Source organism: Astatotilapia calliptera, chromosome 17 (genome assembly GCF_964374335.1).
Source record: "Astatotilapia calliptera chromosome 17, fAstCal68.1, whole genome shotgun sequence".
NCBI lineage: Eukaryota > Metazoa > Chordata > Actinopteri > Cichliformes > Cichlidae > Astatotilapia > Astatotilapia calliptera.
This window is the reverse complement of record NC_137438.1, coordinates 6,312,435-6,331,481: the sequence shown is the minus strand read 5'-3', so window position 1 is coordinate 6,331,481 and position 19,047 is coordinate 6,312,435. Positions and strand designations below refer to the sequence as shown.

The 19,047-nt window shown below is 41.4% G+C and overlaps 2 protein-coding genes and 2 long non-coding RNA genes across 9 annotated transcripts in view; 2 read left to right on the top strand and 2 right to left on the bottom strand.

Annotated features, from left to right (window-relative positions):
- Positions 1-645: 645 nt before the first annotated feature.
- LOC145421623 (uncharacterized) lies at positions 646-2,769 on the bottom strand. The gene is made up of 2 exons (XR_013902997.1): positions 2,629-2,769; positions 646-1,988 (listed from the first exon to the last, which is right to left on the bottom strand). It is a non-coding gene; the product is annotated as an uncharacterized LOC145421623 (long non-coding RNA).
- A 972-nt stretch (positions 2,770-3,741) lies between these two features.
- Positions 3,742-10,958, top strand: ak4 (adenylate kinase 4). Its single transcript, XM_026146178.2, has 6 exons — positions 3,742-3,961; positions 4,037-4,191; positions 4,878-4,997; positions 7,178-7,350; positions 8,121-8,239; positions 8,827-10,958. The coding sequence occupies exons 2-6, from the start codon at positions 4,050-4,052 to the stop codon at positions 8,951-8,953; spliced, it is 681 nt and encodes a 226-aa protein (XP_026001963.2). The 5' UTR covers positions 3,742-3,961; positions 4,037-4,049; the 3' UTR covers positions 8,954-10,958.
- Positions 6,299-17,849, bottom strand: LOC113008630 (uncharacterized). The gene is made up of 5 exons (XR_003270053.2): positions 17,711-17,849; positions 16,605-16,862; positions 15,731-16,302; positions 11,269-11,340; positions 6,299-6,460 (listed from the first exon to the last, which is right to left on the bottom strand). It is a non-coding gene; the product is annotated as an uncharacterized LOC113008630 (long non-coding RNA).
- The window catches only part of dnajc6 (DnaJ (Hsp40) homolog, subfamily C, member 6), a 37,174-nt gene continuing 32,008 nt past the window's right edge, over positions 13,882-19,047 (top strand). For 5 of the 6 annotated variants that reach the window (XM_080292169.1, XM_026146174.2, XM_026146175.2 and 2 more), the window contains exon 1: positions 18,124-18,322. In XM_080292169.1, coding sequence (XP_080148295.1) covers positions 18,124-18,322 — 199 coding nt within the window. Of the gene's footprint in view, positions 14,052-18,123; positions 18,323-19,047 lie in introns of those variants that run through there. The other variant, XM_080292170.1, reaches the window with a different exon arrangement.

Here is a 19,047-nt window from a genome sequence, read left to right as displayed (position 1 = left end):
GTTTGTGCTTATGAATTCCAGAAGAAGGCTAAACTGCAGGATTCATTTGTGTTGGGTGTGTTAAGTAAGTACAATGCGTCTGTTTGCTTCTAAGGAATTCACTGCGTCATGCCTGGGATGGTTCTGCCCTCTGATTTTTGTAAATGTTTCTTTTCTTCAAAAGTAAAGATTACGTTTACTTTTGTCCCAGAAGAACAATGAGAAAAAACAGAGCTGATTCTGCCAATGACGAACAAGGGCCACAAATGGTTAAAAAATAAAAGAACTAAACAAAATACAAATGAAGTTGGTTTGGGTCAACGATGCTTGCATTCTTATCTAACGTGCTTTTCAATATTTGATAATAATGTTCAGTGGGCTCTCACGCAAGAGATAAAAAACCTATAAAGAACCAAAATCATCCATCTGAACTCAACTGCTTTTGTGTTGTTAGATATAAAGATTAAATATTTACTGACCTTTGAAAAGTTGAGATAGATTATAAATATTGTACTGCTGGGGAAAATAACTCAGCGAGGACGATCCTAAACTACAGATTCTGGCTCTGTGGCTTTTTGCTGAAGTGCTGAACACTGTTACAAATGTGCTGTTAGATTCAACCTATGGATGTTATTTTGGAAATGAAAACACACACAGACACTTGGACATCCTTTACAAACTTTATTACTCAGCATATCACAACAAATGCCGTTTACATACCCACACTTGTCCACCTTCTCTTTGGTTCTTCTGCCTCGTTAGCCGAATGTGCCACTTTGACCACTGCACTAGTGTCAAGTTGGCAGCCATCCTTCAGTTATCACAGTACTGTACCTTCGATGGGGACAGCATCAGCACTGTGATAACTGAACCAGGGCAGCCTGTCAAATCTAGCAGTCCAAGACTTCACTCCACTTTGTCATCCACCAATAAAATCCTTGCTGTAGGTCAGCAGGTGCAAAGATAACATTCCATTTGCATTTTTTGCAGCTCGTTTTCTCCTCATGCAAAGCAAGTTTTGCAAATTTCTTTTGCTTACAAATGAATCACTTGAAATAACCTTTCATTTACACACTAACAACCATGTAACGCAACATGTGATATTTATAAAGTGTCCTTTACACCAATGGTCTTCAGCTCTCTAAACATGAGAAAACTGGTAAAATAATAAAGTCAGACAGAGGGAGGGGGAAAAGCAAACAAAACAACCTATATGTTTAAGAGAAACAAATATCTGGACCATGTGTAAAGTTGCAGACAGTTACAGTCACAGGATCCTCCTCATCCAGGCGTCTTCTGTATGAAATCCATCTGAGAGCCAGATGATGCTACAGTAGTGTGTCAGTTTATTCAGGCTTTTTTGTTTTTTACCACCTGCACAATCAAACTAATGCCCCTCACTTATCGATGCATTAAGCTATATCCTAATAATGTTTCTACACCCTTTTTTCCTTGCTCAGGTATGAGAGCTGCACAGTGAGAGTCACGGGTGCCTCGGTGGAAAGCTGTGAAAAGAAGGAAAGACGATTTTTTTTCACAGGGGTTTTACCTGCCTTGAAAAGGGGGCGGGGGCAATTAATCATGCACAAGACTGCGCATGCGGTTTGATCCGCTTAGTTAGTCGTAGTCCTCGTTCCACATAAAAAAAACAAAACCACTCGGGTTTTTCATCTTTGTTTCCATTTGCCACACACAAAGGCTAGCTAACGTTTCCCATCTTGAAACAACAACACTGCACTCCCTCACCGCCTTCCCGCCATGACTTCTTCGACACAAACTGCCTACTGTACATAGGCTATTCGTACCAGCACAAGGCCGAGTGATGTCAGACTTGTTATGATTCTCCTCGCGGGTTCCTCCCCTTCCCCCTCCCTCCCCGCGCGCGCGGCGCGAGAAGCCTCTCGAGCAGTCCGGTCGCGTCGCTGGCCGTAGCTGCTCCTCCTCCTCGTCGTCTGCCCGCCCTCCGTACTTCATGTAAACAACTCCATTAGCCCCACTGCACAGGGGCACTATAGCCAAAAATAAATAGATAAATACAAAATAAATAAAAATGGCCGTGTCAGACGTGGACAGCAAAGCAACATGTGTAACAACTAGACAGAGCAGCGGTTTCAGGCTCGGAGCGACGTCTGCTGTTGGTAGTGACTATAAAAACATTCCCTGTGATGAAAGCGCGTCCATATTGCGTAAACCCTTAATGTAAATAGTCGAGGAATGGCTTATAACCCACTAACAGTGAAGGCAGCAGGGAGGCCAGGAGTAAAGACAGTAAAGCGAACTAAAGAGGAATAAACACTGTCGAAGCTTGTCGTTGCCTTCTCCCCTCAAAGAAGAAAAAAATTAAAAGTTGGCCAAAGAGAAACAACACTGTTATTTACGTCAGGTCACGCAAACATGCACGCTTGTTTTCACTAGCGTAAATATGCACGTGAAAAAGCGACTTGATGCAAAAACACACATATATATATTTACACATAAGTGCAACGTTCGCAGTGAATATTGTGCAGCCAAACGTTAACGCCCAGCGTTGCACACACACCCCTTTTCTGGGCAAAAACAATCAGCATGCTGTGGAATCTAAATATAATCATTTCTTTTTAATTGCATCCAACTCGCATTTAACGTGTGACGAACAACGAGCTCGCTTACCTGCAATCCCCCTGTTTAACGCCCCGTGTTTACATGAATATTTTTAATGACGCAGCAAGACCACACAGAGCAACGTGATTGTCGCCATTTTTTGTTGTTATTGAATTCTCCAAAGCCATGTGACAAAAAAAGCGAGAGAAAAAAAGATCGTGATTTTAAAATCAGGTTTCCGGTTTCGCGGACAAAAACTACTTTTCCGAAGCTAAAAAATTAAAAATAATAAAATAGAATAAAATTAAAAGGAAGGAAAAAAAGGTTAATCTTCTGAGCTGCTGGTCTGATGGATTAGTCTGGTTATTCCACTGAAGACTCAAGGTTGTGCGCAGTATTTGACAGCTCCGGGACGCTGCCTCCGCCGTATGGCTCGCAACAAGTACTCCCTAGATTCCACCCGTGCGCAAATGTTTCGCGGAATGACGGCGTCTCGTTTGCTTGTTTCTGCGCCTCATGCCAGCAGTGCGAAAGCGTGAGAAATTAAGCGGCGTTGTAAAGGCTCCGATCGGCTGAAAATGCTGTCAACAAGTGGTGAAATCCAAGCATAACCAACTACTTTTAATGATTAGCGGGGTAACGAGCACGATTTTAAAGCAGAACTCTCACCATTGGTTTAAAGTGACCTTCCCACTGCGAAGCAATTAACTGTGTAATACAAATAAACCCACTTTTTATTTTTATTTTTTTTAAGACCGACAATAATTATTTTATTTTTTAAATAATCTTTTTCCTTTTTTCCTTGTTTTTTTATTTTATTTTATTTTGATGTATTTGTACCGCCTACGTGAGGTAAATATTATTATTTTAACACGTGGCTATGATAGATTGGTAGATAGATGGATGGATAGAACAGCAGTATTTCTTTTCTATGCCGTTGTTAAATATAATAATAAAATTAATGTAAACTTTCCCCTCTCTGTCTTAGAGTGACCCATTAGTCTACATATGTTTGTGGGCTGTATATTTAAAGAAAACTACAGTAACCAGTTTACCCTGCGACGTTCTCTCATCCGCATTTTTTCTGGATGAATGTGCGCAGTAAAATAGGGCGTTCTGGAGACTCCCTCATTCATTTGCAGACAAATCGCTAGTCTTAAAGACGAAGGCGTAGCGTAACGTATCCATAAGAGAGCCTGAAGAAAAAAGGGTGTTTCGACTTGATCCGAGTCTGAGAGCAGGATAGTCCCACTGTGCGCAGAAAGTGGGCTCTGTCTGCGTAAAGATCCACAGTCTCCAGAGATAGGCTGAAATTTACATTGGCAGAGTTTTTTTTTTTTTAAACCGCCCTAACCTTATTTGATTGCTCATGCTTGCAACTGATGAGGAATTTAATTAAAAGGTGAGCCTATCTCTGTCTCTGACGCACAACCTGCAGAAGTGACATCTGAGCATCTTAGAATTTTTGTTTTCACAGTAGCTTTTAAGATATGGCCAAGTTATTCCGAGCTGCTATCATGGGTCCACCGGGATCAGGGAAAGGAACGATATCCCAGAGGATTGCGCAAAGTTTTGGCCTGCAGTATCTGTCCAGTGGTCATTTTCTACGAGAGGGCATAGCGGCAAAAACAGGTAGGATATGCACAGCAACCCAAACGGCAATACTGTGGTGTAAACAGGAAGAAACCGCGCGCAGAGGGAAAAGTTGATGCAACTCTTAATTTTCTTCGCTGCATATCTTAAATTCACGACCCCCCTTCTCCCGCGAATGCAAAAATAGCAAAAATACCAATCCTGCTAAGGTTGCAGGAGGAAGTTGTGCGCATTTGTTTGTGTCCACAGTTGTTTCACTGTAAACTTTTAGCCCTCTATCCAAACTGCACCGCGCAAGACATTTATTGTTACTATCAACTGTATCTGATTTCAGTCAAATTCACCCAGAGCACCAACTCCAGCAGTTTCTCCAAACAGCCTAAAACCGTTTCTTTCTTTCTTTCTGTCTTTCTTTCTTTTTTTTTTGGTTTTTGCGTGCATGTGTCTCTCTGCACTTCCTCATTGTGGCTACAAAAGCACAGTCAGTTTAATTCCCAGCATGTGCCAAGCTCACACTGACAATAAGGTTTAGTTCACTATGGAGGGCTTAAGTAAAAACACATGTGCCTTAAGAAAACCTTGCTGCCATGTTTCAGGAAAATAAATAAATAAATAAACCTCCACACTGACACAACAAGCCCTGTCCTGTTTTGTTTAAGAACTTCAGAATCTGGAATCACAAACGGACACATGTTGTCTGTTTTCACCTGTCTGTTGTGTATCAGAGGCATGCTTGCTGGTGAAGACCTATGTAGAGAGAAGCATGCTGGTGCCTGACCATGTGATGACCAGATTGATGCTGCCCAGACTGGAACAGCTGAGCGGTCACAGCTGGCTGCTGGATGGTAAGAAGAACTGGGTTGTTTTTTGTTACAGTGAATGCTTCTTTCTTTTCTTTGCTTTACTTTTTCATTAACACTTACATATAGCACCCTCCCCCACTACTCTGTCTTTATTGTTTGTAGTGAGGTTGGGAGGGATGTTTTCATGATGCAGCCTCATGGCAGTGTTAGGAACTGCCAGCTATCTTTCAAATCTGATTGGCCACCACTTGGTGCCACCCCTCAAATCCTGACACTGAAAGCTAGAGAGAGAAAAAAGAAGAAAGAAAGCAAAGACACACTTCTGCATTTTCAAAAATTAACCACAAAGAGTCATATGCTTTGGCTTTATTTAAATCTGAGGGGATTAAAAAAATACTCTCCTCACTATTCTACATGTGTGAGTAATAAAGTTTTATGGTCTGATGACCTGGATGAAGAACCTTCACAGACTTTTAAGGTACTGATTTTGCAAGTGTGTGTACCCTGCTTCACTGGTAAAATAAAATGTAAAAAACACTTTCCCCTTTACAGGCAATAGCATTGTTCCATTACCTTTCACCCCCCCCCCCCCCCAAAAAAAAGATCACTTTTTTATGATATTCTAATCATATGCTAATAATCACATACTTTTCATCAGTCAGTCATTAATAGCAGTCTTTATACAGGATATTCATACTTTTGAAAGAACTTGTTACATGAATAAAGCGCTGACTTTGCAGGTTACCGTGTCTTTTTCAAGGTTTAATATTAGCCACTGCCATCAAGAGAAATGCAAAACATTGACGAAACAAGCTAGTGGGTGTTAAACCAATTCAAACCTTGAAGCATGATCACTAAACAAATAATTGAGCAAGAGGGAAAGCAAATCAAGGTTACACACACACACACACACACACACACACACACACACACACACACACACACACACACACACACACACACACACACACACACACACAGACATACACGCCTGCATTTCCTCGATCATGCCTCTATCATGCCTTTGATAGTCTGTGTTGCTGGTGCCAACTGGATATTTGGTTTTTACCATTCAAAGTTCATGTCATGCTTTCATTTACCTAGCTACATACATGCACTATAGACTCCCAGTCTTCGGCATGTCTTCAGTATTTTGTGTCTCTTTCTGTGTTGCAATCTTTGATTTAGTGCTTTTCTGTGATTCATTTGTGGGCTCTGGCATGGCAGCTCTAACCCTGGTGGTTAGAGTTGTAACGGTGCATTATTAACCAAACAAAAGAACAGGAGTGTTCGAGAACTGTCAGTTCTTGGACACAGAGGAAAGGTACAAACCAGGGACACTGTGTAATGTAACATTTAAGGTCAACTGTAAAAAAAGTGCATTGTCATAGCCAACAGAACTAGAAATACAGAATCCATTTGTAGATTTGACTTCTGCCATTGTACGTCCTTGAAAAACTTTGTATCGATTCCTTGTGTTCCGTAGGTTTCTTGGCTTGTGGTTTCTGAGTAAAAAAAGAGAAAGGAAGAAGTTTCCAGATAAAGATCAAAGCACCCAAAACAAATTTTTAATGTGCAAGTGTCATAACAAAAACATGGCATAAAATAGGGGCTGAGCCCCTCCTGAAGCCCGCAGTTGTCTCCACTGCTTTGACACCGTTTAGTTCCAGGTTGTTGTCTCTACATCAGGCTGTCAGACTGTCAGTTCCCCCCTGTAGGCAGACTCATCCCCACCTGAGATGGCCCCAATAAGGGTCATGTTGTCTGCAAACATCAGAAGTTTGAAAGCATAGTGATTGGAGGTGCAGCAGTTAGACACAGGCATTGGCAGCATGAATGAAAGGCGCTGGCTTGTCATTTCTGCTGGTGCTTGATAAAAGCCGTGTAACTGAAAGCTTCGGGGTTTTTTCACCCCATTCATTCACAAGTGCAAAATCCTGATATAATATCATGACTGCAAGCCATTCCACAGGAAAACTGTAAACATCTTCTGCCAGCTGGTGATATTAGCAAGAGGAAATAACAGCATCTGAAACTGTAAAACAGAATATTTCACGTGTACATTGTTTCTTACTCATGCTATTGACTGAGCTGTGATCATGCCTTCAAAAGTGCACATTCACTTTTTAGTCTTTTAGCTAACTCAGTGTGTAACATTGGTTTTTCCTGGTTGACCACTCGATGACTCATGTTTTCCCTTCCCTCTCCCTGACTGTGCCTAGGTTTCCCCCGCACACTCGGACAGGCTTTGGCCCTCAACAATTTGTATCAGCTAGACTTGGTTATCAGCCTAAACATCCCCTATGAGACTCTCAAGGAGAGACTGAGCGACCGCTGGATCCATCCAGCCAGCGGCAGAGTCTACAACATGGGCTTCAACCCTCCCCGAGTGCAGGTGTCAGCAGCCTGGAAGTGGCAGCATAGCCACAAAGTTTGAAATAGTTTGGAATTTAGGTTTTTATTTTTTGTGTGGATGTTTCTTCCCGACGGGTTTTGTGTCATTGTGGGTTTTTTTTAAGCTGTTAGGGATTTAGTGCCTTTCTTCTACAGGGTGGAAACCTGCCAAAATGAAAGGCTGAAACCAGATGAGGGGGATGATTGTTGCCACACTCCCGCACCACCACCACCACCACCACCACAGCTTTGTGATTGGTTTTCTTTAGTTTTTTTTTAAGTTTCCAAAGTCCCAGTTAGCACATAATTACAACTATCTTATCTTATATATAACTGACTTATCATTATCTTAAATATGCAATATTTAACATTGTGTGACTCATAGTGGTGTGACGTGAAGATATGAAGACTCCAGTGCACATTAGCGATTCACAAATATGATATTGTTGTTTTTACGGAGTATTTCTTATGGTTAAAATGTTCTTAAAACAACTGCATGTAAGCATGAACTAATTACAATGGAATCAGATTGCCATACTTTTATCTTATGTCGACTATAATATTCCTGAAAGTAAGCTCCTTAAGATCAATATATGGGTATCATGTTGACTGCATATTGTGGACGTAATGCAGCATGCGGAGGCAAATGCACTGTTGTTTGCTAATTAGTGCATTGTACTGTGCTTCAATCCCATTTGCAAATGTCATTTCACTGATTTGTGTTGTGTTTGCCTTTGCTGCGTTGTTGTAACCTTGCATTGCCTTCTTCAGGGTAAGGATGACATCACAGGAGAGCCACTGATTCAGCACGATGACGACAAGCCGCAGGCTCTGATGGCCAGACTGAGACATTACAAAGATGTGGCAAAACCCGTAATTGATTTGTACAAGTCAGTAAATACTTGCACTTCATTTGATCTTACTTTATATTTTGTTATTTTTGACATTTGTTTAATCATAGTCATATTTAAATAGCTTCTAGAGGAAATATAAAGTATGATAATTTAATACAAGTAATACAGCTTGGGTTTGAACATTACATGTATGTCTTGATGCATGCTCAATCATCCAGGTATGTAAATCTCCAAAAGTTGATTCTGTTCATCTGGACATCTTGAAACGTTTCTCCCACTAAAAACGCTACGTCCAGATGAACAGAATCAACTTTTGGAGATTACAGTTGCATGTGTGTGAATGTTTGGTCACAGAGCTAGAAATAAGTGACTTCTTATTACCCTACTTCATCTCTGCATTGTCAAGTTTGCATTAGTCACAGTTAGCATGACATGGCCAACTCTCAAATTATTGTCAGTTCAGTTGAAATGTGGGGAGTGTAGGAAATAAGCTAATAGAAAAGTCAATACACTTGATGCATCTGTTCTAAATTGTCCATTTTGTGGTACAGCCTCCAGATAATGTAAGAACTGTACCCACAACCCGCTTTTCCTCTCATTAGTTCTCCTATTTCTTCACTCAGGTCACAAGGAATCCTGCACTCATTTTCCGGTACAGAGACAGACCGGATTTGGCCTTATATCAATTCTCTCCTCAGCACCAAGATGCACACACAGCCATCAGATACCTGCCAAGCTCAGACACCATGAGTCTACCCCGAATGAACAAAAAACCAAGGGGAAGGGGGGGAAGAAGTGCAGTGGTGCCTTTATGTACTGGCCTGGTGTCAGCTTTCGGTTTGGCCATTAAGAGTGAACTTTAGAACAATGGACCAGGTCACTGACACACATGTTTCTCATTGACTGTCCAGTTTTCCAAATGAAAGATTGTATGAAAATTTTCAAAGACTTATAGAATGAAGATTGTGACAAATTCAGATTCAGAATCCTGACAGTAAAACATTCAAGATCGTTCAAGTGTGCTAAAAACCAAAATGCTTAAACATCCAAATTCTGCACAACACTTTCATTAATCAGTTTATCACACATGAATTTTGATCTTCAGTTGCTCCGGTCCAACCACTGAATGAGCCAATATGCAAAAAGTAAACACTAATGTCTGATTTTTTTTATAGTAAAACCAAAAAACGATGGGGGAAAATAATACTCACATGATTAAAAACACTTACAGTTTTTTAAATATAAATCACAACATAAAATATCACCACATTATTGCCTAGAAAACACACACGAAGAGTAAATATTCTCATGCCATTGCTTTAACTGAGCAATAGTAAAGTTCATCATCGCCCCTTATATGAAAACATCATTTGAGTCATTTTTTTTCTTATACACTAGAAACCTGTTAAAGCCTGTGTGCTACATGCAAAGTCATCTGTTACATACAGAACAGTTTTTTATTTAAATGTATTTGTGATTGTACACTATAGCCATCAGTTACACAGACAGTGCAAGCTGTAACAAACTGCTAATCTTTTTTGCTGAAATGCTGTTAACTTTGGTCTGCAGTCATCTTTGGACTTGTACAAGAATCCTGTACAGTGACTCAGCGGCACTGGGATGAAGATCAGTGCCTTCAGTATTGTTACATTCCTTAAAACATGCCATAAGGTTGCCTTGAGATTCTGATCACCAAAATGTGATATTTTTGGTATGCTGCAATGATTTTGCAGTGATTGTTCAGCTAAATACTTTTGTGATTCTGATATGGTCATAGATGCAAAGATGTTCTCATGTCTGGATTGTTTGAATGTATAAATCAGTGCTGCAGGGTGAACAAAATATAGTAGGTCTTTGCAGACTTTGCTTTGTAGCTTTTTTTGTATCATGTGATTGTTTGAAAGTCGCAGTGATTATTCACAAAACAGAATAGCTTATGAAATGATGACTAAGACAGTAATTTAGCCACACTAATAACTAAAACACATCCATCATCAAATATGTTTCTAAAATATTTGATGTAGCTCTGTTAGTGCTGTCCAACCATTTTAAAAACTTGTATGTAAATTAGCACCTGTTTTATTCACTGCAGCACATTTCCCATGAGCTTCTCTTTGTTTTACATCCCAGGTTTGTAATTTTTTTTCTTCCATTATCTGTGTTTTGATTGTATGGGTATGTTGTACATTTGATTTAAAAGTATTATGAGTTGACTCTCATATTGTAACCAGAAGACCAAAGAGGAAGTAAACATGAGAGTGCAACAGAGCCTGGGGAAGGAGCAAAATAAATTGATACATGTTTGCTAATGTAGGACAAATCCAGACTCTTAGAGGGAAGTGGGTTTAGATTGTGCTGTGTAGGACTGAATGCTTCTTAAATGAATGGATGTGGCAATGGGTTTTTGCCCTGTGTTCATAAAGTGTTGTCAAAACATGTTAGGCATGTTAAATCTGTTTTTCCAGCTTTCATTCATTCAGTCAGCTTTCATTGTTTTTCTCTGCGATTAAGCCAGTACTTGCTTGGCAACATGCACTTGTGCACAACTAGATACGTTTCTTAAGCTCATGCAATATTGTGTAACAGACCTAGGAGATAATTAAATGAATGACAATAATGGGTGTACAAACACACACCTTGTGTGTACAGTGCGTTCTTTAAACTGTTTCTCTACTTAATAAAGAGGGCTGTGTGACCACAACAACTTATGCAATAGCTACTCCTAGGACTTAAATACAGTGCACGCTTCTGTCTATACTGTGGTAGTGTCTCTTCCTTCTTGTCTGTCTTTCTTTCTAGAAAATATAAATGTGTGAATCTTGTATCTCTCAAATCCTCTGAGGAAAGCAAAACGCCAAAATCTAAATGTGTGCCAGCTGCAGGGCATATTTAAAAGACCAACGCTAACACACACTGAAACCACACGAGCATGCTTAGGAATACTATCTCTGTCCTCCCATCGTGTCTAATCCCCTCTGATCTGTGAATCAACCCCACGTGAATTAGAGCTTGGGTGAAAGGCCTTCTCCACTGTCGCGGATTACCGTCTCATCTGCTGTGTTTACCTTCGACGGGAGGCGCAGCAGGGTCGACTGTGAACACCTGATTCAGATTTGGATGATGAACAATGTTCTCACCTGCAACAAACCAAACCAAACACGAGGATTATTATTATTATTATTATTATTGTTGCCCGGGGCGGCATCACGGGCATCGGCAAAAAAAAATAAAATAAAAATTGCTCGTATTCATGCTGCCCCGACGTCATGCCAGCGTATATTGGGAATGGCATAGGCACTGATCGGTTTTCTATCGCCCATTTGCTGGGAGTAAGGGCGCGCCTGCTGCTTGGGAGGAGGGAGGAGAGGGCGGGGCGGCGGGGGATTCTCTGGCTGGCTGGAGCAGCATCCAATAACCAACTCGCAAAATAAAAACAAACCAACAAACACGAAAACACCAGACATTATGATACAGACTTATAATTTGCACCGATGTTTTTTCGAAATTCTGCACGCGAAAAGTGAGCGCGAGAGCCCTCGGTGCGCCTGCTCGCTGCTGAAGTCAAAGTAAAACTTTATTGTCAACTCCGCTACAGTACAGAATATAGAGAGACGAGACGACGAGGCTCCAGTTACAGCAGTGCAAGTAAACAAACAATATATATAAGAAGAGTAAGAAAATAAATATGCACTTTAGGACTCGGGATAAAGGGATCAATAACAGTTTAAAATTTATATTTTACAGTTTGATGATTTAAAGTCTCACACACAGCCCGTCGAAAGGGGAGGGGCCCTGCTGCTTCCAAATAGAGCACATTTCATTCATAATGATGTAAATCCAAGCCCATTATGTATTCATGATCTGAATCCTGGGTTGTCTGAAATCCCAGAAATAAACCTTAGACAAAGTGAATCTGTGAACTAAGGTGTAGGTGTGCTAGGTTATGTTGTGGTGATCCTCGATGTGGGGGATGGGTGTTCATACTGGAGTGCAAAATTAAAACCAATGGAAGATGGACAAGAAAAGTTCAAATCCATCAGGTGCTCAGTTTAGAAAAAATAGAAAAGAAGAGGAGGAGAAGATGCAGGTAAGCAAATGTGTCATTGGATAATGGCAGGTCATCCTGAAACAATCAGAATCAGAATACTTTATTAATGCCTAAAGAAATTATGTGGGTTACAGTTGCTCCAAGAAGAAATGGTTAAAATAGCAACAGTAACAGACTAAACTCCAAACTGTTAGGTGTGGCTGTGTGCAGGCAGGAATAGGACCCAAGGTGCAGACTCCGGAGACAGACGTGAACTCAAAAAAGGCTTTAATTTAATACTCAAAATATAACAAAACTTAAAAAAACTCAAAACAAACTTAAACTAGAGAAATGACAGAACACACAGCCAAGAAAACGGTAGATCGCGACACAGACACAGAGAAACACTGGGCTTAAATACACAGAGGGAGCAATCAGGGAATGGGTAACAGGAGGGAAACACAGCTGGGGCAAATCAGGCCTAACGAGACAAGAGGAAGCAAAACCCGACACATTAATATCAGACATGGACTTTCAAAGTAAAACAGGAAACACATAACACAGACTGAACAAAGACACAGACTCATATGCAGGCACTACAAAGGGAACAGACGTGTGAACAGGGCAGACAAACACTGACTGAACAAGGGGATATAGGAACTTAAGATACACATAGACGCGAACTAGACAAGGGGATGCAGGTGATAGGGGAGACAGAGCAACTAAAGAAGACAGAGACATAAGCCATAAGACAGAACTCAAAGAAACCAAAAACTAGACAGTATAAATAATATCGTAAACTCAAAAACCCTGGGTCAACGACCCAGGCATCCTAACACAAACAATACATTATGTTACAGATTTTAATATTAATTAGTCATTGTCAATTGTTGATTTGTTCTGTTCTCATTGTATGACAAATTATGATGGCTGTTTGGTAGCCGTTTGCATACTATGCCTCTCTCTCTCTCTTCATATGTGTGTGTGTATGTTTCTCTGGTGAAATTCAGTATGGTTCCGACACCAATTTTATGTCAATGGACAATCCTTAATGTGTGTGTGTGTGTGTGTGTGTGTGTGTGTGTGTGTGTGTGTGTGTGTGTGTGTGTGTGTGTGTGAGAGAGAGAGAGAGAGAGAGAGAGTGTGGTGGTGGGGGAGGGGAGGGGGCGCCAGAGGGTGTGTTCACCCAGGGCGCCAAACAGGCTAGGGCCGCCACTGATTGCAATGTGTGCCAAATCTGAAGCATGTCTTGCATTTTAGTGTCGTTTAGCTGACTCGTGACTATTGCGGGGGTTTTTTGTTTGTTTTTTTTAATCTGCTTTATGAATTTATGAATTATGCAGATTTTTACAATTATTGAACGCATCTTTGTGTGGTACGGAAACATTGTCCTTGCCCTTCGCTTCTCCGTGCAGTCCACTCCGGGTTTTCCCCCTTCAGTTCAGGCAGGTTGCGCTGAGCGGCGCAGTTTCTACTGTACAAATTCACGAACATCCACGCTCCCACCACCGCCTCGTCTTTAACTCATCCACATCTTCTACAGATCTACCAATCGCCATCGCGGGACTTTGTTTGTTGATCATGTTCCAAAATGTGATTATATGATGATGCCGTAGCCTCCTGTTGTTTCTGTCATTTTTTACGGGTTAACCTGGAGTTGTTACATGACAGCAGGTCTCACGGGGCGTTTTTAACGCACTGACCTTTGACTGGCAGCGAATGACAAATCAAAGGTCGGTGTCTGTGAGCAGAGCGCAAAGCGCATCACCACCTCGGCACAAGACGGCGCTCCCGGGAGGATGGTAGAAGGCGCTCAGAAAGGTAAAGTCATCCGCTGGATTTTCTATTCGCACTCTTTGATTGAGTTTATGAGAATTACAATTTATCGTCTCGGGCTCTGCCTCAAAGCAGGAAGAGAAGCGGAGAGCATCACGATCCGTGTGTGGATGTTACATAATATCTACCTCCGGAGATTGTGGCCACTTCCCTGACAGTTCATCCCTGCTCGGTGGACAGATTTCGCTTCCAAGGAGAAATGTTTCCTCCCAGTTAGCATAAGAGAAGGATTGATTAGAGTTAAACAAATTAAAATACACTTGTTTCTGTGCAGTTGGCCTATATTTTGCAAGATGCGCTCACGATTAGGATGAATGACATCATTTGGGTTATTTCTGTCAGGGGCAACGATTTTTCCCTCCCCCCTTTGCATATAAGACATCGTGTCCCTTCTGCAAGAAAATCACAGCTATTGTTACTTTGCTCGTAGTGGCATCGACCTGAGGTGACTGGCTCACGTCACGAGGACTGGCACTTTTCTTTTTTAGTAGTATTTAGATTTTTCTATTGGCAGGTGATTTCGACCATAACTGCATTTCAGGAAATCAGTTAAAAGCACATCCTGTATGTCCCGTCCTCAATTCAGTCTCGCAGGACAAATTTCAAGAAACAGAGCACCGATGTTAAATAATGCTGTAGGAGGAAAGGGTGCTATGTATTTTCCATCACATGCACCATATTTATCACCGAGGGCTCGCTCTTGTTGAGAGGAAGGCTCCTCTGTTTTGATCCAATAGCGTACCTTTACATCACCAAACGTCATGCACACCACGTGAGCGGATTACAGGACTTGGCGTGGATTGATGTTTAACCACTGCTTCACCTTTCGCACCAGGATGTTATAGTCACCCCTCAGGATTTAGAGGACTTGTTTAATGCAAACAGGCGTAAATGGTTTCATTATGGCTCAGTATAAATTGTATGCACAAGGGCTTTAAGGCTTTTTATGGTTAAGTGAAGAGAAAGTCAGATAAACAGGCAGCATCATTCTGTAGATTTTCATGACAGTGCTGATGAAAGCTACAGCAATGCACACTCCAGCAGCGACAATATTTACTCAGACATGTAAGAACTGATGCAACAGCGGCTCAGCAGTTGATTCAGGTCTGCTACCTGATTTATCAGCAGAGTCGTGCAGCTGATGCAGCAGATTCCTGGATTCTGCTTTAACTGTTATAGGGATAATGATTAATCTTCAAACTACCTTTGAGGGTAATGGTAAAACCATTATAAACTGTGATACAGCTTCTTTTCACGTTACAGCAGTTGCCATATAGCAGTACAGTGGAAATAGAAATGAATTCCCAGAAGGTCATAATAGCGGCTTCTCCCATGTCATTTAAAATTTAATGGAAAACAATATAAGAGGTGTATGGTGGTGCGGTGGTTAGCACTGTCACGTCACAGCAAAAAGGTTGGCCCATGTATTCAATAGATGAGCTACTGTAGCTCACTTTAGTGTCAGAGTGCTCAGTGCATCACAGTTTGTTGCGTAAGGGGCTGCATAGCTGCAGACCAATCAGGGTACCCATGCTGACCCCTGTACGTCACTGTACAATGGACACAGAACTGGACCACAGAGAAATGGAAGAAAGTGGTCTGGTCTTATGAATCATATTTTCTATTACATCATGTAGATGGCTGGGTTTGTGCTTGCTGCTTACCTGGGGAACACCTGGCACCAGGATGCACTATGGGAAGAAGGCCTTCCCACAAAGTAAAAAATATCTCAGGAATGGTTTGAGGAGTTTGAGGTGTTGAGTTGGCCTCCAAATTCCCCAGATCTCAATCCAGTCGAGCATCTTTGGGATGTGCTGGACAAACAAGTTCAATCAATGGAAGCCCCTTGTCACAACTTATTGTGTGAATGGGTGGATGACTGGATATGTAAAGCGCTTTGGGGTCCTTAGGGACTAGTAAAGCGCTATATAAATACAGGCCATTTACCATTTACCATTTATTGGGCTTAAAGGATCTGTTGCTAACATCTGGGAGCCAGATACCACACCTTCAGCGGTCTAGTGGAGTCAACGGGTCAGGGCTGTTTTGGCAGGAAAGGGGGACCAACATACTATTAGGGAGGTGGTCATAATTTTTTTCCTAATTGTAACCTTGACATTAAAACCAAATTTAGAGTCTGAAAAATGCCTTCAAAATCGTGGGAACGGACATTTAGTCCCCATGTTGGTCCCCACAAATATAGTAGCATGTCATTTGTCTGTCCTCACAAAGGTGTCTAAACATGTACACACACACACACACACACACACACACACACACACACACACACACACACACACACACACACACACACACACACACACACATATAATCAGTTTAAAATTTGAATTTAAGTGAGTTTTTTTTAAAAAAAGCCAGAAAACTTTTTTACAGATTATATTATATATTATAAAATACAGATCTGAATACAGAACAGACAAAAAGACAAACACAACGAGATGAATTAAAGCACATTACATGCTACAAATATGTATTTAAGTTCATGTGTAATGACAAAGCAAAGAGCTCATACTGCACCTGCTTGCTGTGTGCTCAACATGCAGGGCATCACTGGCTAAATACTGGAAGGCACGGTTCGGAACTAGACTGGAAGCTCCTTTGCAACAATGCAGGAGCAGCACGTTGCATCCGGTTATGGCCGGGGTATCATTCTTCCCTTTTGGACATTCCGTTCCCGCTGCGCTTTGAGCTCCCGTCTGTTTTCCTAAAAGGGTTTCCCAGGCTCATGTCCTCTTTTCAGAACCATGCATGGTTTTTGTTGCCAGGGGACAAGGCCTAGGAAGGAAGCATGCCATCACTGGTCAGTGCTTTGTCCTACACAGACTTGGGGTCATAACACAAAAATGAAACGGACAAATTTGGAGCTAAGAGACAAATCTGCCTAATTTTAATGGCTATTAAAATCCAAGTTGGTCCAAAAAAAGAAAAAAAGAAAAAAGAAAAGAAAATCTTTATGAGGAAGAGTTTCCTTTTTGTGGCAAAGCATGGCACTATTGTGCCCCTGCTCTTATTCATTCTGACAGAGCCAGGAGTCCCTGTTCATTTTTAGTGCAGGAGTCAAATGAAAACTGTTCTCAGTTACGGTCCCAGACTTCTAATCTGGACCTTATTTACACAAACAAAAGCGGCTCTAAATAAATTCAGGTGTTCAATTGCAACACTGGGAGCATTATCATTTAAATCAATAATTCATCTACACACACACCTCAGACCATTCAAATCTCTGCCTCTACTATGCACATGTCATTGCAAGCACGATTCATCATTTGATTGTGGAAATCCAACAGTTTTGTACCCTTCATCACTTAAAAAATGAACTGATTTACTGGGAGAAAAGAAGCCACTGTTCAAATCATCTGTTGATTATGTGAGTCCATTTTAAGTCCATATTTTGCTGTCTTATTGTAAATTTTAATACCTTTGGGTTCTTTATTAGTTTTGACCAAAACAAGTCACTTAAAGACATGGACTCTGTTATACCGTGACATGCATTTTGAACTATTTTGGGACATTTAATATGATTTAATCCAGCATAAACACTGGAAGTAAGTGCAGTTCTTTACAATTGTCCTAATATTTTGCATTAATGATATAACAAGTGAAAGATTTGGGATATTACTTACCAGATTTAAACGAATGCTTCTAGTCTCAACCAGCCTATTAGAGAGTGTGAGTGCAGCTTTAACGCAGGACGACTGTGAGTGAGTTGGGGTGGATTTCCCTTGTACTCAGTCGGGGACTACAGCAGTAGCACAATCGTCGTAGTAGAATGCGCTGCTGAGAAAAGGAGGACGCAATAGAGGAGAGAGAGAGAGGGAGAGAGAAAGAGAGAGAGAGACCACCCGGTTTTCTATCACAAACAGAGGAGAGCGGCCACCCTCTCATCCCCGGACATGTGGTGCACCCAGCAGCAGCAGCAGAGGAGGAGGCACTAGCAGCAGTAGCAGCTCGGGCAGCAGCGGCGGTGACGGCGTCGCTTTCTACGTCTTCTGGGGTTCTTTTGTGTTTAATTTCCCTTCTTTTGTTTCCTTTGGGTATGAGCTTGCTGGGGGCCTACAAGAAAAAGAGCAGTTACGATGGATATGAATCTTTGCAGCTGGTCGATAGCGGAGGGGATAGCTTCAGCATCGGCAGAGGGAGCAGCGGCGGCACACTTGGAGGCTCCATAGCGGCCACCCTCGGACCGAAGGCGGGCCCGCTGAGAGAGGAGGACTGCAGCACCATGGACAGCTCAGGTAAGAGCCCCTACCGCCTCCGGCTGCTTTACGAATGGCGTTTGGAGCCTTCGTGGACGCGGAAAGGGCTTTAATGAAGGTGTTTTGACTTTACTGAGTGTTACCGCGGCCTGTAATTGTCTTGGTAGCAGTGGACAACATAATGGCTAACATAAGTGAAAGTAGCCTACAGAGGAATCCTAAAATCCCAGACCCCACCTAAGAGACTGTACTGAGCTGCTACTGTAAAATAGATGTAAACATATATGTCATATATGAATTTGTAAATACGCCTCACTCTTCTTGCATGACCTATCTGTCCCTATCAACTTCAAACAGGCTTCTATAGATTCAGATGTTTACTGTATCCAAAAATGTGTTCTGAATTTTTTAAACACTTATCAAATTTTTTCTATTAAAATTACGGGAAAAGTCTATGCAAAGTAATTTTATTGCTATATTTGGGTGCTATCTGCTACGTAGACCATATTTCATGGTTTATTTACTTTGCACATGGGCTTTAAGACCAAAATTCTACCGCAACTGTAGCGGAAATATCATATGTCAACAGTTAAGAGGATAAATCTTGTTTAGTTTGGGGCGGTAGAAGCACAAATCCTCTCTGTTTAGGTTTTAATCTGGTAGTTGTTGATGGCAGATTATAAGCCCCACATATCGGATCTATAAGAAAAACAAAAACCCCGTGGATGTTAGTACTCCAATCCACCAAAGTGCTGTAATTTAAT